We start from the raw sequence: 24,004 nt of genomic DNA, 5'->3' as shown, positions 1-24,004 counted from the left end.
TGCATGCTGGCACACGCTGATCCCAGGACAGACATGCCTCTAGGCGCCTCAGAGAGGATGTGCCAGGCAAGAGGTGAAAGTCCCAGAGACAGAAAAGGAAGGCTGAAAGAGTTGGGCTCCTGTGGCATCCAGGATAAAGCTCTTGACACTTCCCTTCTGAGCTGTTATGGGATACACAATACCTGTGGGTGGCGGTGCCTTGCCTAGCTCAGGTGTCTGCTGCCTCTTTGAGCCAGGTCCCATGGACAGGCTCTGGTGGTCCCTGGTCCTGGTGGCTCCCACTGCAGCAACTGGAGTCAGTATAGGACTGCAAGAGAGTAGACAGGAACTTGGCAGAGGCACAGCTCTTATCTCCACATCTTCCTGCTTTGCTGTGGGCACGCTCATCCCACGTGCCTGAATTTACAAACCCACATCAAACCCCTGGGTCGGTTCCCAAACTGATTTGGAAGCATTTGCTATTACACATGCAGAGAAAAGCGACTCTAATTACTCTGCACCCCATTTAAATGTCCCAGGGAGAATGAAATCCTGGCACTGCTCAAAGAAACCAAATTGAGGTTACACATAACAAAGGATCCAGGCATGCAACTGAGTGGTGGGAAGGAAGAGCCTGAGCTCAGAGCAGCACTCGCAGCAGATGCAGCAAAGCTCATCCCTGGGGAAGCTGTCAGACATTGCCTAGAAGCGAGATGGTGAGCGCCGGCTGCTCAGAGGAAGCAGCAAGTCTGCCACCAGCACAGGAACAGATCTGCCCCAGGTAACTGCTTCATGCAGTCCTACTCCACATGAGAGCCATCCCTGAGGGAATGGCTGACTGCAGGGTTAAAGAACTCCTGCTTTGTTGCAGCTTCACCCCAAGAATCTGCCCCGGCCTAGAGGTAACATCTGCCAGAGCCCCACCACACCACCCATGCAACAGCTGCAGAAGCATGTGAGAGCTGCAGAACAGGATCCCTGGAATGGTTGAAGCCAGAGCACACCAAAACAGACACGGAGCAAAATGACTGTCTGGGAAAAATATAACCAGCTCCACATCTTTTTGTCCTACATTGGCTGCAGCAGTTAGCAAATGCACAGTGAGGGAGGGAAGCAAGGCACACTCAGGCTTTGCACAACATTTCAAGAGGGATTCACAATGAAAGCTTAAGAAAAAGATGCTGAACTTCTAAGGAAAAAAAGAGGTTTAGGGCCCTCAAGCCAGGTCATGCACAAGACATGAACTTGGTGATCCAACAGGGAAAAGGAACAACACTAGCAGGATCAGCAAAGTGAGAGGAGAATGTCCCTATGCACTCAGCCATATAGACACCTACAGGGGCTTCTTCCTGTGCTGCTTTAGTGACCTTGATGTTTTGCAACCAGATGGAACAAGAAATAAAATGCCAGCCTAACGGATATGCTCTGAGGTGAGACGCACAGAAGTTTTATTCACCTTGTGAAACACGGTGCCTATTCTCAGCTTACAGGTAAACATTTCAGCCAAAAAACTCCTTCCCTAATTTTACCAGGATGGGGGAGACTATTAAAAATGCTTAAATTAAAAAAACTTCATCAGTTACTACAGGGATGTGCATATTAACTGAGTTGTTGAATCTAGGATAAGTCCTACTGCCAAGAACTACATCAAACCCTTGCCCTTTGCTCTTGGCTGTCAGGAGCCTCTGCTCATCCCTGCTGTGACACCTACCCGGGAAAAACTCTTTGCAAAGTGCCACCAGCACAATGCTCCACTTTTCAAACACTTTGCTATGTTTATTGGAGTCTCAGGAGAGAGACCATCCTTGGAGGCAACTCAATTCCCTCACAGATTCCTGTTCTAGGCAGCCCTATAGAGATCTCAGGAGTGTTCAAACACCTAGAAGGAAAGAACAAGCAGCTGTGGTGAAGACAACACAAAGAGAAAACACATCTACCTGTTGATTGCACACTGAGCTGCATTCACTCCAGAGCACTGCTCTGTCACCTCTCTTCCAGAGCCTAAGGTCTCTGGCCTTAGATTCCCCCTGCCAGCTTCCTGGGGGAGAGAGAGAGAGAGACTCTTTTTCAATCAGGTACTTCCCAGGCAGGCAGCAGCACAGCAACCTCCTCCGTGCCCAAAGCAAGAATGACAATTTGCAAAACAGCCACGGGTCCAGGGGGAACTTCCAGAGACAAACCAGCTCCTGCTCAACACCAGTTGCCAAGGGAAGTGGTGGGAGCGATGCCAAGGCCAGGCTGGGCTCCCTGTGAGCCCTGAGGTTTGCTCTCGTGCTGCAAAGCCGTCGGGGCCCGCCGCTGCCAGCACACAACGTGCTCCAGATCCCCCTCTGACATGGAACAGCAGGGATAATTGATTTATGTTAAAAATACCAGGGCTGCATTGGCACATCCAGCCTTTTCCCTAGGAAGAGGAGGGAAGAAATAGCTGCCTGACACATGTGCCCTTCTGGAAGCTGCTGGGATGAATATAAATCATATATTCATGTGGAGTGGTGACAATGTTAGACAGGAGGAGCTTCTCTCTCTTTGGACCTACACAGAAGTCTCAGATCTCCTCGCACTAAAAATGCTACTGAGGGAAAGTTCATGCCAATATTTCTGTGACTTCTCATATGATGACAACACACAATCCTGGGAGAGTTAGGAACATAAGGGAAAACCTGTATTTCCAAACATGCTGGCACAGGGAGCTTATATTGTCACTTAGTGCTTTCCTTACATTTGTGTTTGAACAGACTCACCAGAAAGCAACAAGAACATGACCAGGGCTAAAAATTACGCTCGGTGGAAGGTTCTGTATTTCCTTTGGAAAGGATGCAGAACAGACCTGACAACAGCCTTTAATTATGTGTAAGAACTGCAGCAGGGAAGAAACCAAACTGTTTTTATAACTCCTCTGGAGAGCATGGCCTGTAAGGCAAAAAGCAATAGGATTTGATGGAAGCAAGGGACACATGGACTGAAAAAGCATCTGAGCAGAAGTAGGGTGAAATAGCTTAGGGAGGGAAGCTGGGAATATCCAGCATGGGAGATTTGAAAGAGCAGATTTCTCCCAGGTTGTTCAACTAGGGAAAAATATGGATGCTTTTTGTTCTGTACGTGGCCCCGAAATGCACCATTAGAGGCACCCTTGCACTTGCAAATTCAAGTTTAGAGTCAGGTAGGATCCAAACCTTCCAAACACTACATTTCACCCCACATTTCTCCCTGTCTCGCTTTCGCATACCATCAGTATTGATCAGCATCAGACCATCGCAAGGACTGTCACACTCCTTTGAGGTAGGGAGGTATCATCCACCCCCTTTTAGTGGTGGACAACACAGGCACAGGCAGGATAAAACCAAAGCGATCCCATCTCCATTATCAGGAAGCCCAGCTCCACACACTGACAGCTTTCCCAGAGCCCAGGCAATTACTCCAGCACTTCAGTGGCTCAAAGCACAGCTTTCAGCAGCTGTTGACACTGACCTCTGCTGCACCTCAGACCTCAGAGGGGCAGGCCCAGGAACGCAAAGGCGGTACAAGTGGTGATCATCCACAGAGTCTTGTTAGAAACGACACAAACCCCTTTGCAAAGGCAGGCATGAGATTGCTTCTTGAAAGCCGCTTTCCCCTCTGATACCCTCCAGCCTTCACCAAGCCTTTTCCTTGGCAATGGAAAAGAGCAGCTGCCCCATCAATACACAAAACACTCCATCACTCATTCTTAGAGTGGGAGGCAGCCAATGTAGTGTGCAGAGCAAAGGCTCCAGTGAAAAGCACACGCAAACATCCATAAGTTGGGATGGCACCAGCAAACCTTACAGGCCACCAACAATTGAGTGCTCCTCTAAGCTTCTGCCTGTATTCCTGGGCAAGAGTCCCAGGTCAGCAAGAGCTCAGCCACGTGAGCCTCCAAGAGCTGCAAAAGCAGTAACAGGACACGCTTAGCCCTGGTGGGCTTGTTGGCAAGATCAGACACTCGCAGAGCGTGTTACTGATCCCAAAGAGGAAGGAGAACCAGCCCAAAAGAACCACACCAATAAAGTCCCCAAAAAGATTGTTAGGATCCAGGCTCTGTGTCTCCTTCCCCAGCTCTATGGGACTCCCATGCTGAAGGTGCCACCTATTCCTCCTACTACGGATACAACCATCACCGTGCTCTATGATTCCCTGGAGCACGCATCTTGTCCTCACTTCCCTCCGCCCCCTCCTGCCTTTTCGTTCCTCTGCCTTGGTGGGAAGCGCTTATCTCTGCTCTTACTCCCCCTCTCCCTCTGCACTGTGCCAACAACATGTGCTCCCAACAAGGACCAGATGGGAATACTTGTAAGAGCCTGGGGTTAACCCGTGTCTTTTATCCCACATACTCTCTGCTGTTTTGAAATGCAGATTCTATTGCACGCGCTTTGCAGTGTAAAGATTTAAAGTTAGTAGTAGAGTATGTTGATATTGCTTGTGAAACCCATCTCACTCCTATTGCACGCTGAACGTCTCCAATATGGGAAACAGAAGAGACAGATAGTGTTTTAATGTCTTCAAGGGAAGGACCTATTGGAAACAGGGGGGAAATGAGTATTTGCAATATGTCCGTGCATATATATCTCTAATATTCCTCTCTCCCTCGCCTCTGCGTTCATTTGTGCCCACACATGAATTCACAGATGTTGTGCCAGCGGGGCTGGGCACAAAGCCTCGGCTTTCTCCGGCTGCCAGCAGCCGCCACCAAGGGCCATCTTTGCCTCCAATTAATCTCTGCGTGGCAAATGATCAGGACCAAGAGCAGATGCAAACTCCTGCCTGCCGGATGGATTTCCCCCACCACGGTCAAGAAATCCATCCGATCGTCTGGGTGTCTGACCATCAGCTCCAGGGCAGGAGCCATTACCCCTCCCAGTTTAATACTGGTGTGTTGGATGGGTCTAAAACCCCGAAAAGAACGGAATATGCCTTTTTAAGTTTCAGCTCTGTGCAGAGCTAGCAATTTCCATGTGCCACTCCAAGCGTTTCTGTGCAGCCTAGCAATTAAGAAGATGAATTAGCAAGACGTTAATGACGGTTTTATTGTGGGGGGGCAGCCAGGCCCCTGGAGGCTAGGCTGGTAGGAACACAACCACATTCACCAGACATGAGAAGCCAGCAGGCACCTGCACCTTTCTAGAAGTTGGTGCACACAAGAGAGCCCGGAGGCTGCGGGTTTGGGTTCCGCGTGACGCCTCCCTCCGCACGGGGAAGGAGCGATCTAATTACATCCATCACAGAAATGCCAAAACGACATCCGGCTTATAAAACCTCAATTTACGCTTTGACATTTCTGGAAAACCAATTTTTAATCCATGTCATCTATCAGGAGTTCTTGATATTTTACTTCACCTCGATGCTTTATATATACTGTTGCCTTTATTGAGGTGCAGGTGGGGAACTGAACACAGGCTGACAAAATATTAGGAAGAAAAATTGATGTCAGCCCGTGAAAGCTTCTGCGGGTTTTGGAGGAAGAGAACAGCAAAAGATCTGGCTTTAGCTTTTTCCAAATCCCCCAAATCCAGAAGCACCTTGTCCCCTAGCTGAGGCTTTTTTCCTGTGACAGGATTCAGACATTTTTAAGGCAAGACCAGATCACCCCAAAACAATACATTTTGGTAAAGGCCGTGATGTGACAGCCTCGCTTGGGTGTAGCTTATGGTGTAGCCTTTAATTCCACTCCTTCTTGAATAAACTAAATTTCAAACACAACCTTTACTTGGAATGAATGGAGGTGTGGGAGGGGAAAGGTGAATTTTAGACATCACAATATCTAATGTTAAGTCATTAAAAAGAAAGGGCAACTTAATTTTGGAGTAAGCAGCATAGAAAATGAAAGAGAAAGTCTAATTTTCTTCAGGAATTCTTTCATAAATCTCATCTATCTAGTGTATGTACAGCAAAAGTGGGAATGCCATGAAACTGAAAATGCTTATTATATAATTTTTGACCCGGTGCAAAATATGCCCAATAAAAATACACAATAATAAACTCCTTTCTACTATAAAAATTACTAAAATTGGAAAACAGGACTGCAAGTCATGCAAGCAGAAGGCTTCCTAACCACCAGCAGCTCCCTTCCCTGGGAGTTTAGGTCACTTCAATAGGCCATAGGGGAAAAAATGATGCAATTATCAGACTAGGACATCTGTAGATAAAAAAAAAAAGTGCTGACATTGATTTTGGTAATTGCTCGGGGACTCTTTTTTGTATAAAGGACGTGATTTTAATACTTCTGCTTGGGATTTTATGAACATGGCAGTCCAGATTTGCAGAGCCAGGGGTCGTAAAATGGCACGCAGACATGATGTGGCCAACAGCTGCCTCTTTACAGCTCTCACCTCGCCTCAACGACGCCTCCAAGGAAGAGCTTTGCCTTCTTTTAACTATGCTCTCCCTTGCAGCCTTGCCGAAAACCTATGGGATTCTTACGAGGGCTGAGGCCAGGAGCTTGCACCCAGCCCTGGGTGGAATAACGCGTTTGTCCAGACCAGTGGCAGGAGCAGACGCCCCCTCCTCAGACTGCACTTCAGATAAATAAGGTTATTTCGCTACGAGCTACTACAGGCTACAATATACTCACATAAATATATTAATGCCTATACGTGGATATGAATCGGTATATATCGGATACAGATAAGAAACACTTACGACGACAAGTAGATACCAATAACCGCTGCAGCTTCTCGCTGGGTAAAGTCCACCATCCATCCAGGCTGCACGCGAGGAGCCCGCGAGGGAGGGCTTCGCCGTCCCCCCGCAGCGCCCGGCGGGTCGCCCTCTCCACACCCGTGCAAAACACTTCCCAACCCTTCCATAGCTCTGTACTTTACCAGGAAAGCCAGCTCCGTGAGCCGGACCCAACACAACGTCCCTGCAGCTGCAATGCAGGGGAAGACCCCCAGCCCCTTCCATCTGGGATAAGCTTTTCATCCTGCCTTTTGCACCAGCAGCAGGGAAAGCCAGGTACAAGGCAGCTGCTGGACTTGGCTTTGTAAAGAGCACAAGTGCAAAACTCGATTTTAAGCTTTGACAGCAACACGGGGGAGCCCAGTTTGCAGAAGGGGTGAGGAGCTGCTGCGACGGCGGAGCTGAGGACGCTCAGCAGCTCTGCACATTGCAATGTAAAAATCCAAATCATCATCCCACTCTTGGTGGTTTGAGAGGATCCTCAATACAGCGCCTGTCCTCCTCTAACATACGAGCGGAGCTGGACCAAGCAGGATCAACAGGTCTCTAACAGACACGTGCATGCAGGAGACGGCTTCTCTCAGCATTAGACTACGTTACCAAAGCATCCCCTTACCGGAGCGGGAGCAGAAATGTGCTCCTAGCATTATTTACACAATATAAAGTGCATTAGAATTTAATAATTCAACTGACAGACTTTCTGCCGGGACCGTACAATTTTGAAACAGAGGTGAGGGCTTGAATAGGAAATTCTCTCATGAGAAAAAGAGGTTCAGACCGGTGCTCTTCACCCTGTCCTCCTAAGGATTGTTTTTGGCCGTTCTTTCTAGTGCAAATAAGCTTGAGTTTTCTCAAGTTTAAGGGACATGGCAGTTTCAGGGCGTCAGGAACAAACATTTAAAACACATCAGGGATTCAGTGTTCCCGAGCATCTTGTTGGGCCCTCCTGCACACCAGCAGCCCGTGTGGTCACTGCTCTGGGAAGCTGAAGACGCACTGCCAAAATACAAAGGAACCCGTTTTCGAATCTCACCGTTCAAGTCTTGCATTGCTACACTCCAAGTGCATCCCTACTACCCTCCAGCCCAACATCTGCCTGCCATCGCATGGAAAGCCATCATCCTCCAACTCAACATTGATGCTTTCCATTGCGATGGAAACCCACAGCCGCTGGTCTACCCACGAGTGATCGGCAATGAACGTGAAGATCCCGATCCAGGTTTGGATACTAAGGTGCATCCCGTGCCAGGGGAGTAAATGCATTAGCAGATCCTACGGGATACCTGCGTGCCAGAACCCAGGCCGGCCCGGTAGCCGGACGTTGCTGGATTCCTGGGTGACATTTACAAACTAACGGCATTGGAAGGCCAATTCATTAACAAAAGATAAAGGGTTTTTTTAAAAAAGGGGCAGCAATAAGGAAAGCAATTCTGCATCCTTTTTTGCATCTTTTAAAACGGTGAAGAAAACATCCCTTTCTAATCACGAGTAATTTCCTCACCAACACTACAGGAACACAGGGAAGGCATGAGCACTTACAACACATGTGGCCACTCAGGCTAATTCCAACCCAGGAGCTTTTACTATCCCTTGAGGCAAAGGCGGGCAGGGATGGGAGATGCCGAGCTCGCAGGGGAGGAATGCCACACAGGAATGGGAAGGAGAGAGTAAAAAGTTCGTACATTCATAGCTCCGGTTTGTTGGACTAGAAGTGAATTTTTTACCTCAGGCACTGTGATGGGCAGCAGCAGTCAGCGATACGCTAACGTATCAATGCATCAACCACTCATTCACTAAATTCTGGTTTCACACCGGAAGAGGATGTGAAGTTCTTTTAATGTGGGGTTTTGTGGGTTTTTTTAAATTAACCTGTTAAAACCATTGGGACAAAAGCTGTAAGAGCGACAATGAACCAGGACCCCACACAACGCCCGCTGATTCATCACTGTCCACTGGCTGTTTGAGTGATGAAGCGAGAGCATCTCTTCCAGGTTTGAAAAGGGACCTGGAAGAGCAACCTATGGAGAAAGGGATGGGAGTTTTTGATACTAAACCAAAGGCTTGGTTGCTGTAACTGCTATATGTGGTTTTAAAGGGGAAATCACCTAAAACAGTGAAATTAACTTTCTTACTTCTTGTCACAAGTGTAACATTTTCCTAAAGGTTCTTTGGTGACTTTGGTGCAAGCTGTTATATTTTTTTTCTTTTTTTTTTTTTTTTTTTTTCCTTTTTAAAAGTTAAAACAGATTGACTAGTTTTAGTACCCAAGCTAAAATCCAGATTATCCTCTTGGTTCCCAACCCTGTCTCCCCAGCCTTTCTCATTATGACATTAACAGGCAACAGCATTCGGATTGAGCGTGGCCATGCAGTGTGCAGGTGGCTCCAGACTCAGCATGGTGAACAGTCTGCTTGGAGATAAAGATGTTTCTCAAAAGGTTAAACAAATAAAACAGGGCATGGTTGCATGGAAAAATAGCTGGTCCACATGCACACTAGGCCACTCTGTAATGAAACCATTTGAGTGATTACAAATATCAGACATGGCAATGCCTGCTTAAAACAATCTTAAAGGTGAGCAACACGCTACTAGAAGTATCTGGAGCTCAAACTCCCACTGGTTCAGGAGGAAGGAGCTGGTCGTCCAAAGGCTGAACAAGCCCCTTATGTTATAGTCACATTTTAAGAAACACAGAATCTTTCACCAACCTCCCAACCAGGTAATTGCACACATTCCCCCTCCAGGTAGAGAGTTAGTATCATGAGATTTAAAATTTACATCACAAAGACTCCAGAATGACACCGAAACCAGGTCTGGACTGGAGCAAGGAGAAGCTCCAGCTCTGAGCTGGGGGGGAAGGGGGTGATGGCAGGGCAGAGATGTTGTCTCCCCAACACCATCCAAAATCAACACAACAGAAAACCCAATGTGGCATCCACCACAGCTTCCAAAACGCACCATGGGTGAGCATGAGAGATGCCTTTCTACAAGAATCCAGTTGTGCACCCAACACCCCAAAGGTCTTCCCCATGGCAGGAGGAGGAAAACAGCCAAACGCTTCCCTTGCACAGGTATCGTCCCAAACCATGTTAATCTGGGAGACAAGCTGGGAGCCTCGGTTGCGGTATTCCTTCCACCTCCCAACACCCGCTCCCATGGCCACCTGCTGGAACGCCTAATACAAAAATACCTTCTGAAATTTCAGACAAAATGCATTAAAAAAAAAAAATCACCAGCCTCTAACGGGCAGAATACGGAGATGAGGAGTGGGTTATTATTCACTGCCATTAATTCAGAAGGCTGAGCACTCTACTGTCCTGGGATACTCAGGTGATCTGGTCAGCACAAAACTATGGAATGAACATGAACGACAGATCTTCCGCCCTTCACCGGCACGTGACTGAGGTCTGACGGGTCATTGAGACTTTACCCATAAACAGACTATTGTTTCCAACTCAATAACCAGGAGACGCCAACCTTAAAACCTCTCTCCCTCCTCACACACAGACCAGAGATTCATGTGGAGCTGATTTTTGCCATAAATGCTCTACGGCAATGCTGCTCGGCCTTTGGACCGGGCACGGGCACAAGCCAGTCCTGAAAAACTCGTGATAAGCAGAAACCGATACATCTCATCGTAAGGTTCAGGGTGGGGGTACTTTTGCATCGTGTTTAAGTGCAACATTAGCCTTTTCTAGACTATTTAAAGGTCAGGGTGCCAGATTTTGTTTGTGCTGATACTTGTACTTCCACAGTCTCCAACACTCGAAGCAGCTGACTCATACGGACTCAGGAGGTTGGTCCTTTCCTAAGACACACGGAGATGTTTTGGGCATAGTTTTAACGTGGTAACCAGACTCCTATAACATTATGTACTGGAGTTAGCAAGAACTACCAGAAAAGGACTTTACAAAAAACTGGGGCAACTTGGAATTACTATAGGTCAGTCCCTCTCACCAATTTCTGCTTGCTTTGTTTGGTTAATTGTCCAATGCACTCTATTCCAGACCCTCTTGCTCTTCACCACTGTCCCCTCTGGCATCCATTCTTTTCTCTTTATGGCTGTTGTAAATTCTCCTCATCTCTTCTTCGTACTTGATAAAATTTTCCCCGAACCGTGTCCACGCTTTGTAGGGAACTGTGATGGTGTTACGGTAGGGTGGCCTCACCTCACTTACCTTCAGGAAGATGCCGTACCTGTTGGATCCCACGTCGAAGTAGAAGCGCTTGTTGTCCACTCTGAAGGAGGTGCCCTCGGGGAGCTCCGGGGGCTCGTCACCTCCCCCCCGGCGATCCTCTATGTCCCCCTCGCCGTATTCTTCAATCAGCTGCACCAAAGCATCCCTGAACTCGATCATCCCTTGCGCCGGGAGGACGATCGTCTGCTCCTGTCCCAAGCTGTGGCCGAAGTAACCCATCATGCCAGGTCCCCTGCTCATGGTCTGCCTAATCCGCAGGAAGCGCCCGCGCTGGTTCTCCTTCAGGTCCAGGTAGTACTTCCTGTTGTCCCTCTCGATGTACTCCGTTTTGAGGACGCTGTGAGGGGGCTCTTCAGAGCCCACGGACACCGGGGGCGAGGGCGGTGGGTGCTGCGGCCGCCTCCGGGGATGCTGCTCCTTGTCGTTGCTGTGTTCATGCCGGTGGCCATGGCCGCCCTTCAGGCCCAGATGGGCGTAGTGCTCGATGAAGTCCCCCAAGCAGTCCTTCAGCTCGGCAGCCACAGACAAGGAGAGGGTCAGCTTGCTCTTCCTGATGTTGTCCTGCCTGCCCCTTCCTATCCAGACCTCGGCGATCTTCAGGAAGCGGCCTCGGGAACTCTGTTTCACATCCAGATAAAACCGCTTCTTCTGGATGTCCACCCTCTTGGAGGCCAGCTCCTGGATCTCCATGCAGCTCCCCTGGGAGGAGGCCGGGTAGTGGTACTGCTGCTGGGACTGGGAATAAATATTCCTGTGCAAGCCAGAGCCTCCCAGGTTCCTTCCTCCTCCTCCTCCTCCTCCTCTCCCTCTTTCCATCTTTACCAATCAGCTGGAAATAATACACAACAGAGACACAGATGACAACATCAGCACCAGGGGCCTGCTCAGCTCCTCGGCAGCGGCTCCGCTCGGCGCCGCTCTCCCTACAAAGGCTCCTGCATCCCCCTCCGCTGCCACCGGCACGCAGCATCGCAGCCCGAGGATCCCGGGCGCTCTTCCCCTCCCGTGCTCTGGCTCCCGGACGAAGGAGCCCCGCTTCCAGTGGCGCTCCCCGGCAGCGATCCCTGCCCTGCAGCCCCCTATCCTGCCCCTGTGGTGCTACAGCCCCTCCAGCTGCCCCACGGGGGCGGGTGATGGTGCCCCGTTTTGGGGGGCACTCACCCCTCTGCCAGGGCTGCGGCTCCCCTCGGCAGGGTCTGTCCCTGTGCCTCCATCACCACCTCTGCTCTTCCTCCCAGGGCACGGGCGGGCACCGGGGTTCTCCCCAGCACTGCCCTCCTGCTCCCGCTACCCACGGAGCCCCCGCTGCCGCTGCATCTCCTGCCCCAGTGCCCCCCAGGCTTCAGTTCCGTCCTCCCCCGTACTGCCCCATTGCCTCCCCGGCTCCTCACTGCCCCTGGTGCCATCACAGTGCCCCCAGTACTGCCCCCGGCAGTGCCCCGCTGCCCTCCCCTCTGCCCCAGTGCTGCCCCCCCGGCCCCCAGCGCCCCAGTATTGCCCCCCCAGTGCTCCCCATCACTACACCTCCTGCCCCAGCGCTCCCACAACTTCACCATTGCCCCCCAGTGCCCCAGAACTGCCGCCCAGCCCTCCCAGCAGTGCCCCCGGGCGCTCTCAGTGCTGCCCCCAGAGCCCCAAAAGTGCCCCCCAGTGCTGCCAGTGCCGCCCCCGAGCGCTCCCGGTGCCCCAGCGCGGCCCCCCCAGCGCCCCCCAGCACAGAATCTCCCGCCCCATCACTGCCCCCCTTACCCCGCCGCCCCTCCGCGCCCCCCAGCGCCGCGCTCCCCGCGCCCGGTCACTCACCCCGCAGCGCCCATCGCCGCCGCTGCCCTTCAGCCGCCGCCGCCGCCACCGCCCGCAGCCGGCGGCCCCGCCGCCCCCCCCCGCCGCGCAGAGCCACGGGCTGGCGCTCCCCCGCCGCCCGCTCCGCCCCGCCCCGGCCCTCCCCGGCCCGCCCCGGCCCCGCCCGGCCGAGATCGGCGGCGGCGGCAGCGCGGGGGGCGCCGGGGGCTGCGCGGCCCTCACGGCCGCGGGACTACAACACCCACAGTGCCCCGCGGCCGCCGCAGCACTGCGCGTGCGCGTCACCTCGGGTAACCTGAGCGAAGGCGGGCCGCCATCTGTGGCGTATTTACGGCGCGACGCGGCGTGACGCGCAATGGGCGCGCAGCGCGGGCTCCGTGAAGGAGGCGGCCGCGCCCAAGGCACCGGGCACGGAGAGGCCGCGGCGGCGGGACGGGCCCGCTCAGAGCCCTTGGCAGCGCTCGGGGCCTGCTGAGCTGGGGGACAGCACGTGAAGCGCTGAGGGCACTGGGAGCCCTGTGGGACAGCCGCTCCGAGGGGGCCCCGGCAGCCTGCCCAGCGCTGAGGGTGCTCTGTCCTGTGGCAAATCGGCCGCACTGGCTGTTGTGTGAGGACGTGCGGGCGGCTCCGTGTCCCCTGCCGGTTATCCCGAGGAGTCCTGGCCTGGCTGGGCGCTCCCATCGGGTGCTGAGCGATCCCGAGTTCCGGAGGTCGGCGTCGGTCTGGCTAGGTGGGTGCGGCTGTGGCGGGATGGGATGCGGAATCGTTTGTGGGTATCGGGAGTGCTCTGGAACTTACAGCTGGTTTGGGAGCGGTGGGTGCTGCAGGGTGTCTTTTATTTTCAGCTTCTGAATTGCTCTCTCCTGTTCCCGGCAGTCCCAGTCTAATAAAGTGAGTGGTTATAAAGGGGAGCTGTTGCCACGTTTTGGTGTCAAAATCCTTTTTGGAGTTGAAACGGTTGTGCTTCTGCACCCCAAGGGAGAAGTCTGCTTAGCCTTGAAAATTAAAATATTTCCATCACCTTGTTCAGACCTGATGATAGTGGTAGCTGACCTCCACCTGAGCTGCAGACTGTTCTGATTTCTTGTTCTTCTCTTCATTAATCACAGAAATGTGCCAAAAATGGATGTGGTAGCTGCTGGCCTGCGGGGTAAGTATCCCCAGTGGATGCTCACAGAGAGCCAGGAGGAAACTTCTTTGGGGCACAAAAAGGTAGGTCCTGGCTCTTTATAGGCTGCAGAACAGCCCAGCTCTGGAGAATGTGCTTTTAGTTAGGCTTGTGCCTCCAAGGGAATTTTCATGTTCCTGCTGCTCTCCCAGGAATGTGGGCTCTACATTAGTGAGGGTGGGGGATTTCTCCTCCCTTCAAGTTGGGGAGTTGGTTCTGGAAAGGCCCTTCTGGTGGCCTTGATATGTTAAGTATTCCAGGTTGGTTTGCAGCTGTGTCAGCTGAATTAATTGCTCATTGTTTTTGATGTCCCCTAAGTGTTCCTTGTTTTGTTTTTTGGTTGTTTGTTTTTTTTTTTCCTGTGTGCGTGAGCAGTTCAGTATAAAAATGCCCTCGAGGCGGGACCATCCCTGTGACGCCTGAAACAGCTTCAACAGTTAGATAATTAATTAATTAATGAGGGAGGGGGAAAGCAGAGGCTGCAGTTCAGCAGCTTTTATTCCACAAAGTGGGAGTAAATGATTAGCTGATGAGTAAGTGGTTAGCAGCTTAGCTATTACAAGTTATCAGGTGAAACAACAGCAATTTTTTATTCACTGAGTGCTCAGAGTTAAATGGAGAAGCTGGGCAGGAGCCCAAATGTTTTGATGAAGGGGCTGTGGGATGGATGTGAGGACAGGTGTGGCAGATAACCAATCTCTCCCAATTTTGGTTTGCCAGAAGTCTGGTGCCCAGAGGAGTGTTCTGGAGGATGGGCTGCCATTCCTGGAGTTCTGTGGCTCTGTTGTTTATAGCTACGAAGCCAGTGACTGTTCTCTTCTCTCAGAAGATATCAGGTAACAGTTCATATTCCATTTTTTTCTTTCTTTCCTTTGAGTGCTCCTTTCTTTTTGGAAGGGATCAGGCTCTTGGGAATATTTTCCCATTTGGCCTTGTGAGAGATGCCAGTGCTGAACCTTTCTGTCCCTCGGAGCAGAAGCTGTGAAGGCTCCAATATCAGATCGATTGCCTTCCATAGAATGGGTAATTCCATGAGCTTCAGTGACTTCATGGAGAAATGCTAATTCCTAACTTGGGACTGTATGTGTAAAGAAAATAAAGTAAATTTATTTATGGTGCAAATCCATGATTATTTTTCCTGGTTTTGTGTAGCACAGCTCATGTTGCTGGGGAAAAAGAACTCTGTACAAAACTTCCAGTGCTGTGGGGTAAATAAAGAGCTGTTGTTCAAGGGGTCGTGGGATGAATCAAGAACGTTTCTATGGAATAAAGGCCATTCCATCATCTTTTCCCTGAGGCCTGTGTGGCCAAGTTTTAGTAGTGGGGTTAAAGGTTCTGTCCCTCTTGTGCTGCTGAGGGGGAAGAGGTAGGAAATTTGGGAGTCTAGGGCAGAAGGGGGTGGTGTGGGAAAGGTGTTTGGAGATTATTTTATTTCCCATTGCCCTACTCTGCTTTGAGTGGCAAGAAATCAGTTCATTTTGACGTGCTTGCTTTGCCCTGCTGGTGATTTCTGAGTGTCCTCTCCCTGTCCTTCTCTGCACCCGCCACCTGCAGATATTTCCCAGCCATGTGCTAGTCTTAGCAGGCAGATCTGCAGGGTTCTGGAGCACTTCAGGTGGCTCTGTGAGCCAGCAGCAAGTGCTGTGAGTTGTGAAAAGCTTTCTGTGCCTTGCACGTGTGATGTGGGCAGTCACAGCCCGTGTGCCCTTGCTGGGGGGTGCCAGGCGTTGTGGCAGCAGGTAAATGTGGGGGGTGTCTGCTCCTTTCCAGGCAGAGTTTGTCAGATGGGGCTGCTGTTGGCTTTGACATCGAGTGGCCACCAGCATACACCAAAGGGAGGATGGCCAAAACAGCTGTAATCCAGATGTGTGTCACTGAGGACAAGTGTTACTTGTTTCACGTCTCCTCCATGGCAGGTACTGTACCTCTGCTCTTATTTAGGGCATGGACTTCTCACTGTTTCTCATGCTTATCTTTGAACTGAAGCGTTGAGCAATGGCTAATATACCCTACCACATGGGACAGTAAAAATCCTTCCTTTTTCTCCCCTTTCCCACCTATGATAAAGGGATTTATTCTTTGAGGAGTGCCTGTATATTAAGACAATCTTAGCTTGCCAGGTGTGCTTAAAAACAGGGTGTGGGTTCTGAACAGGGAAGAAGAGTCTTATTTGGGGATTATTTTTCTCTGGGTGAGAATATTCCAGTTTTCAAAATTTAATTCCCTGCTCCTGTGAGTTTTCTGTTTAGTGCCAAAATAAACAGCGAACCTAAATAGAGTGGGCTGTGGGTTTTTTGTGTTTTGTTTTTTTTGTTTGTTTGTTTTCTGGGTTTTTTTTGTTGTTTTTTTTTTAATTTGGCTTCAACAAGAAGCCTCAAAAATTATGGCTCTTGTATTCTTTATTCCCAATTCCTGCATTATATGACATCAGCTTTGGGAAAGAATACTGGGTACCTGGTGTGCTACAGCTGTGGGGAGAGAAGGGGGTGTGCTTAGCAGGGGCTGAATTCATTATGGATGTGAATAAAAGCTTCCAAATAGGGAAAATAGGGATGAGGGAAGGAGCTGGCAATTTTATAACCTTTGGTTTAAAATGTTAGATTAAAACTATGCCTGTGAGAGGTTTCTGATTTCCCTGGGGGACTCATGCTGAGGTATAATAGCGATCATTTTAATGTTGGTGTTCAATCCTTTGTCATTTAGAGCAAATGGGGTGGAAAACTTAATTGCTGGAGGCCATTCCATCAGGGAGGCTGGGGAGCACAAAGGAAAATGATGTGAGGAGAGGAAGCTGAGGGAGCGAGAGCCATAAAGAGCTGGAATGCTTCTGATTCTGGCAGGGAAGATGTTTGTGTGGCTGCTGTGGTACAGCTAAAGGTGGTGTTTCCCTCTGGATGGTTTTCTGAAATGCCTGCTCTTGCCAATGGAGGATGCACTTTGAACTGAGTGACTTGTGCAGGGACCAGAGCCAGTTTCTGCTTGTTATGGCAGTGTATGTGATCTGCAGAAATGCTGGCCAAACCACAATAAAAAGCAATAAGTCCTAGCGAAAAAGCTTTCTCCTGCAGGAGGAATTGGCTGTTCTTGGACTGTTTATAGATGGCAAAACCACACTTATTTATTTATTGGGAAGATTGTTCATAATTTTTCGGTTTTTTTAGTATTTTGTTATTTCCTTACAGATTTCTCAAAATGTGACCTGTTTCTCAGATTGTAGCTTTTGCACAGTCTTCAAATTAGACTTTTTGTTTTCTGTTAGTCACTTTTCTAGGAATGAGGTGGTGGGAATGGGGCCAGAGTCCTCCACTGGGGAGTGCCCATCCTGTAAGGTTGTAATGATGATTCTCTCAGGTGGAAACCCCTTGTACAGCAAGCCTCTGTGTATGTTGCAGGCTTTTATTTGATTAAATCCTCTTTATATGTGGAAGATTTTCCATCTTTTCCTATAGCTCACGTGCTTTGGGAGTGCTGTGCTTTGTCTGCCTCTCACAGCACCAGGCTGCTACTGTTTGGGGGGGGGTTACCAGTTATTTTTTAATGCTTTGGGGTAGCTCTGTGATTTCCCAGTCCACAGCACAGCTGACTGTGGCTGTAGCTGCAAATGTACCTGTACAGTGGCAGCCATCAGAGGGCAGAGATAATTAATGCACAAAAAAAATAGTGCACAAATAAAATCCGTAGTGCTAAGTGTTTGTTGGAGCACATAAATGCATATTGCAGGGCTGAGAAAAGGTGATGTTTGAAATTGAAACCCAAGGCAGATGAGCACTGTGTGCCTGTGCAGTTGTGTGTTTGCAGGTACTAGATTTGCACTTGAGACTAATTCAGGGTATCCAGCTGTGGGGTCCTGAAGGTATGGATTTAAATAAGATGCTCTGAATTCTAAATGGGAGCAAACACACAGGGGATGAAAAGGCTGTTATTGTTCAAGGATGAAGTGTCTGGGGCTGTTCTTCCTGTAGAAAAAGAGATGAGAAAGCTGCCTGCTTTAATTCACTCCTGTAAGCTTGAAAATACCCTTTGATCCAGGTTTGCTGTGCCATCAGTTTGGGAGAAATCAAAATACAGTACTCGGTGTCTGTGTGCATCTTGGAACATTGTGGGTTTTTGCTTGCTGACAAGGCTGACATGTTTGGGCTTGGCACAGCATCTGGTTGGTGGATTCTGTTTTCCAAATGCTGTTGTTGGAGCAGCCCAGCCTTAGCTCTGAGTTTGACTCCAGAGAGTCTGTGCTTCTGGTGATTTGCCATGCTTATGGTTTCAACTGTTGCCCAGAAATGTGAAATAGCAAAAAACGTGAAGAAATTATGGGGAAAATAGTAAAATAATATTGGATTTCATGTAATGAACACTGAATTTTGAGAATTAAAGTATCTTTAGGTTGTTTTGGTTTTTTTTACTTGGTTTGTTTCCAGGTGCAGGATGATTTGTGTATTTCAACTATTTCTTTCTTGCTTGTCTGCAGATGACCCATCACAACCAGCTGAAGTTTTCAGTCATTCCAGAGAGAAATCAAATAAACAGAGGTGGCTTTTCCCTTAAAAGCACAGGATTTTGCAGATGGCCTTTGTGCTTGGATTTTGTCATTTCCATTAGGCTTGCTGGCATCTTCCAGTATTTAGTTTCTCATGTTTGGGCTTAATCTATTTTAGGTTTTCCCAAGGGACTCAAAAGGCTGCTCGAAGATGAAACAATTAAAAAGGTTGGCGTAGGAATTGAGGGAGATCAATGGAAGCTGATGAGTGACTTTGAAATCAAACTGAAGAGCTTTGTGGAGCTGGCTGACGTTGCTAATGAGAAAGTAAAACTCTAAAACCTTTTTGTTGTGGGAGGGAATCTTGTTGTGGTGCTGCTGTGCAAAAGAAGGCTTCCTTGTCTTGGTTGGAGTTCATTCCAATAGTAAAGGTGCTCTGTGGAATAAAGCAGAGATCTGTTGTAACTTATTCAGAAACTGTTTAAAAACACCTCTGAAAGCCTGCAGAAAAAGCCAGTTTTTAATCAACATTTGTCCCCTCTCAGCTCTGTTCACTTCAAGTATTTACAAGATGTGCCTTTTGATTTCAGCTTCAGGTGCTTTTCCTTTAATTCTTGGTGATGGAGATGGGCCTGGTGGTTCTGCTGGCAGTGGTGTCATTATCCCAGCAATGGCTGAACCTCATCAACAGGCTACCAGAAGGCAGCCCTGCTGCCATGGCTTGCTGGGTGCTTGAGGGAGGCATCAAGGTCTTCCTTGAAGCCCTTCCTGCAGAGGTGTTTCTGCCACACAATCTGGGAATAGATTTTCTGTAGGATTATCTCTATTCCTATGATTCTCAGGCCGGTGTCACCTCAGCTCTGAGTGCTGTTTCCAGCACCTGGTGAGCTGCTGTTTACAAGTTGTGCTGCCTTTGGCGTGCCCAGAGTGTCAATTTTGTGTCAGAGATGGTTTGATGCAGGGCCACCTGTGCTGTCCTTTTAGGGAAAGGAGCCAAAGGTTTCTTATTTCTAGCACATCCCTTAAAGCTTTTTTTTCTGTGTGCACCTTACTTGTGCTTGGTCTCTCCACACCTTTCTTTCCTTCTGTGATGCAGCACAGTGCTTTCCATAGGAGTCAATGTAGAGTTTGGTTTGGAAATGATGCAAATTAGCTGTTTTGCTCAAGCAATAAGAGGAGCTGTTATTTCTCCAAGTTGCAGTTTCCTCAGTCACCCCACTTTATTTTTTATCCCCTCATTCAACTTGGGATAATTTGTTGTGAAGATGAGCAATGTGATCTCTGATAGCAGCTTAAATGTCTTTTGCTGAAGAGAAAACAAACCAAAAATAAACTTGAAAGAGAACAAAAGAACAGGGTTATATATAATGGCACAACGGGAGGGGAAGGGCTGGGGGAGCCTAAAAAGAACAGTTGGGAGGGTTGTTTTTTTTTTTATACCAGACTCAAGGCAATGAGCTGCTAATGCTGCACTGCTGCTGTTCAGCTCCCCAGCTGGGCACATTTTCCAAGCTGTAATAGCAGCAGGCTGTGCCCTTGAGGCCTGGATCCTTGGCTCTGAAGGAAAGTTTCTCAGATTGGCTCTGGACACAGCAGAGTGCAGCCACTGGGGCTGACTAGGAATTGCAAAGGCAATTGGAGGCAGCAGCGTGCTGGGGTGGCTTTTGGAGACTTTGAGACTCGTGGGCTAGAGCTGTGCTCTTGTCTTTGTGCTTGGCTTCAGCCTGACAAAAGATGTCCAACATGCACAGGCAGGCTTTAATATTCCTGTGGTTTTATTAGATAAATCCCTGGTGCTGGATACTGAGTTTTTCTAATTATAAAGGCAAATAACAGGAGAATCCTGGAGGAGAGAGGGGGTGCTGTTTAAGTCTAGGCCTTTTATTTTATCAACCAAGAGGTTGTTTTGTATAGATGCCTTGTATTTTTAATAGTGTGACAGCACTGAGAAGAGTTACTGCTTTAAAAAACTAAGTATGCTTTGGCTAACCCAGAGCTCTTGGCTGCTAACAAGGGATTGAGTATGCTTTGCTCTTTCTGGGGAGGTGCAGATGCTTTCCTTTTTAAACAAATCCTTTGCTTCTGGTGTTTTGTTGTTTTTTTTTCCCAGCTGAAGTGCAAGGAGACGTGGAGTCTAAATGGCTTGGTGAAGCACCTTTTTGGCAGGCAGCTGTTGAAGGATCAGTCTGTCCGATGCAGCAACTGGGAGCAGTTTCCACTCAACGAGGAGCAGAAGCTCTATGCAGCCACAGATGCCTATGTATGTACCACAGGGGATCAGCATTCCTACCTCTGGGAGTGCATCCCTTCTCCAGTGTGCTCCTAGCTGCTGGGTATTTTTTTTAGTCCCTTGTCTGCAGGTGTTCCCTGCAGCTTGATGCCACTTTTGGATGTGTTTCCCTCTGTTTTTGTCTTCTTTCTTAGCTGCTAATGAAGCCAAATCTTGTTAAATGTAGTACTGGACGTGAAATTCAAAAGCAACTTGGGAGGAACACAGCCTTCACCTGTGGCTAATACAGGAGAACCATAATATGGATTTTCAGGAAGAGCTCAGTTGCATATGAGTTTTGTGTTTCTCCAGAAGTCCCTGTTTTTTGTGTTCTGCATGAGTTTTGGTTTATCTGCAGTGCTGTGAAGGGTTTCACCAATATGCTACCAATTGCCACCTGCTTCCTGGGAGAAAATTAAGGGAAAAAAATCCTTTCAGTCTCTTATTTCTAGACCTAGAGGAAGGGAAGAGGGACAGTGGTTTCTTTTATTACTTCTCGTTTACTTGGAAGTTCAGCCATGGAGGGTTTAGCACCTGTGAAGACACAAAACAGTACAAAAAACATTTTCCATTTTTTTGTGCCTGGTTCAGCTTTTGTAGCCATTTTTTCCAGGCAGTGCATCTTTCCCACTATGCTCTGTTCACCTGGCCTGCCTTTTGGAGCCTCCCAGGAAAACATGAAGGAGTAACTAGTTTCTTTTTCAACACGTGTAGCCTAATTAGCACATTGCTGGCTTTAGGCTGTGTTTTTCTGTTAGAACTCATTATTCATACCAAGGGAAATACTAAACACACTGAATCCATCTTGGTGTGTTTGTAGCTCTTCTCCTGGAGCACGGCATGAAATCTGAATGAGGTGAGCAGATGGTGGGACTGGGAGCTGAGCACTGCGAGCCTTCTGTGTGCAGCCAGCTTGCTGAGATGACCCACTCTGGGACCTGTCTAAGAGTAACCATTCCAGGGGGAGTCCCAAGTCAGCATTTGGCCCTTCCTGCAGCATTCTGTAACATGCAACCTGGTCCTGATGGACAATGGAGTCAGGGTAGTAATTAGTGTCATTAGATGGGAGCTGTATTCCAGTTTAGATTTCTGCTGGTCATGCTGTATTGGTGCCATGATTTGCCTGATTAACTCCTGATTAGGTTTTTTTGTTACTGTTTTTTTTTTCTCTGTAGAGTATAGAATACTAGTAGTTTCTTTTCCCTCCTAGGCTGGCTACATTGTTTATGAAAAACTGAAAAATATGAGTAAGAGTGACCAGAAATTACTTAGTGTGAGCAAAGGTAAGTTGTCTATCCAGGCATAAGGAATTTATTCCATGTAGAATTGCATATTCCATTTCCCAGCAGATATTTTAATAGTGTTAGGTTTGTTTGGCTTCTTGGTGATTACAGATGACTTGCAGAGGGAGCACATAGGAAGAGGCCTTGGATGCCCAGGGTAACCACACTCTGTGGCTGTTTTCCATAGGATGTAGGAAAGGATTATTTATCTCTGCTGTACACAGAGATGGGAAGAATTCCTGCTGTCATTTTGGTTTGTTTATGGTAACACTTCAATGAGTTAATTTCAGTGCTGCTGAGGCAGGGACAAATACCTAATTTAAGATGAAATAGGGCTACAAAACAAACCATGTTAGCAAGTAATGTTCTTACTGGGGCATATCAATAGGACCCAAATGTTTTAGAGCAGTTTAACATTATTTACTTTGTCAGAGGAGATTTTAAAATCTTAGTTGTTACTCAGTTCTGTGTTTGATAAAGATATTGTAGGTAGCTTAAGGCTGAAAAAGAGGTGGTGAAGGGTTTGTTTCCTTTTTGTTTTGGCTGAATTTTACTTCCCTGTCAAAAGCAGGAGTGGCAGGGCTGTTCCCTTGATCCGAGGTGCAGGGTTTTGCCTTGGTTTAGTCAGCATGTCTGTGTTAGCAGTTCTTTTCCGGGTGCTGGGAGGGACTGCTTTATTCCCATGGTGTACCTGTTTTTCCTGAGCTTGTGTAGTGGAACAGAAGCAATGCTGGAATACTTAGAAGCTTGGCCTGATTCTCTGTGCTTGATTTTTGAGCCTTGGAAAATGCTGTCTTCCAGCTGTAGATGTAGGAATGCAGTCACAGGAATGAGAGTTCTTTACCTGGAGACCCCAATTATTAACAAAATAACCGGTTGTTGCACTGGTTACAGATGCCACATCTGAGGGTGTGAAGGAGCGCTTGGCTTCCCTGGCTGAAGAGATAACAGACCTGGCTTCTCACATCCCTGACTCTTCTGGACAACTGGAAAACTTCCAGAGGTCAGTTTTGTGCTGATTTGTTTCTAGCTCCACAATCAGTGTTTTGCTTTTGGTCTCCCAGGTCCCGCACAACAAAGTACCTATTTTTGAGCAGTCATCTGTTACCTGTTTGTTGTTTTTCAAGAAAACATATTTTTTTATATGTAGGAATATGTGTTTTCACTGGTCTGACTGCAAAGGATTTGACACTGAAGATGGCTGAATTTTGCTCTGAAAGGTAGTAGCTGCATCTTGAATTTTGCTTTACCTTCCTTGGTTTTACCTCCTAGGGCTGCAGAAATACTAGCAGAGATATCAGAGAACATCAGTGCTTTGAAAACCACCCTGTTGGGCTCAGGTTTCCCTTCTGGACTGGAGAGGAGCTGTGGTGCAAACAGAACACATTTTGTAGCCAAGTCAGCAAACGTCCAAGCACAAAAAGCAGAATGTGCTGAGCAACCTGAAGGTGACCTCAACAGCTGCTCTGATGCTACGCTGGCTGTCCTCTGGGAGGAAGAAATGAGTGGAGAGGAGGCACAGAGAGGTAACACTGCTCTGGAAAACGGAGCTCCAGCAGCCAGATTTACAGAAGAAGAGGACAGGGATGACTTCAATTCCCTGGACATTACTGAGCAAGAGCTTCAGGTCCTGGAGCGTCAGGCTGCGAAGGAATTGGTCAGTGAAGCTGCACCTGAGGTAATGAGCACTTGTTAACTTCTAACATTTCTTTCAGATGTTTTGTTTTTAATGGACAGGCCCCAGAGCTGAATGTTGAGCTTAATTATCTTCGGTAAGAAGTTAAAGCACGTGGAGAAGTGGCTTGTAGGAGGTTCAAAAGGTTGGAAAGTAGTGGGTGAAACAGAAATTACTTTGCTCCTAAGAGATTCATGTTGATTTTGTAGGAGGCATGTTCTACAGACAATGAACAAAATGTGTCCTCTGTCATAGAGAGTGATGAAGAGCTGGAAATGGAAATGCTGAAGGTGAGTGCCTCAGGGTTTATTTTTCAGGCTTTTTTTTTTCCTAATGATGCTGCTCTGGGATCACAGTGGAGTGGAGCATGGTTAAGGGGAGGGAATATGAAGCAAAAAGCTGCTGCTTACAGAAGAGGGACAGAATAAACACATGGATACCTAAAGAATTCAATTTGC

The 24,004-nt window shown here is 48.4% G+C and overlaps 2 protein-coding genes across 3 annotated transcripts in view; one reads left to right on the top strand and one right to left on the bottom strand.

Moving 5' to 3' along the window:
* Positions 1-6,975: 6,975 nt before the first annotated feature.
* Positions 6,976-12,753, bottom strand: PURG (purine rich element binding protein G). Its single transcript, XM_021531607.3, has 2 exons — positions 12,678-12,753; positions 6,976-11,703 (listed from the first exon to the last, which is right to left on the bottom strand). Exon 2 carries the CDS (start codon positions 11,688-11,690, stop codon positions 10,674-10,676), a length of 1,017 nt encoding a protein of 338 aa, XP_021387282.1. The 5' UTR covers positions 11,691-11,703; positions 12,678-12,753; the 3' UTR covers positions 6,976-10,673.
* A 305-nt stretch (positions 12,754-13,058) lies between these two features.
* WRN (WRN RecQ like helicase) overlaps positions 13,059-24,004 on the top strand; it is a 28,064-nt gene continuing 17,118 nt past the window's right edge. For both annotated transcript variants that reach the window (XM_021531580.3, XM_077783073.1), the window contains exons 1-10: positions 13,059-13,407; positions 13,787-13,889; positions 14,566-14,681; positions 15,616-15,761; positions 18,498-18,646; positions 20,430-20,579; positions 21,799-21,871; positions 22,766-22,874; positions 23,144-23,549; positions 23,756-23,836. In XM_021531580.3, the coding sequence (XP_021387255.2) occupies positions 13,800-13,889; positions 14,566-14,681; positions 15,616-15,761; positions 18,498-18,646; positions 20,430-20,579; positions 21,799-21,871; positions 22,766-22,874; positions 23,144-23,549; positions 23,756-23,836 (1,320 nt within the window). In that variant the 5' untranslated portion in view covers positions 13,059-13,407; positions 13,787-13,799. The remainder of the gene's footprint in view (positions 13,408-13,786; positions 13,890-14,565; positions 14,682-15,615; positions 15,762-18,497; positions 18,647-20,429; positions 20,580-21,798; positions 21,872-22,765; positions 22,875-23,143; positions 23,550-23,755; positions 23,837-24,004) is intronic.

Source organism: Lonchura striata, chromosome 4 (genome assembly GCF_046129695.1).
Source record: "Lonchura striata isolate bLonStr1 chromosome 4, bLonStr1.mat, whole genome shotgun sequence".
NCBI classification, from domain to species: domain Eukaryota; kingdom Metazoa; phylum Chordata; class Aves; order Passeriformes; family Estrildidae; genus Lonchura; species Lonchura striata.
The sequence above is the reverse complement of the archived record's forward strand: the minus strand, read 5'-3'. Positions and strand labels throughout refer to the sequence as shown.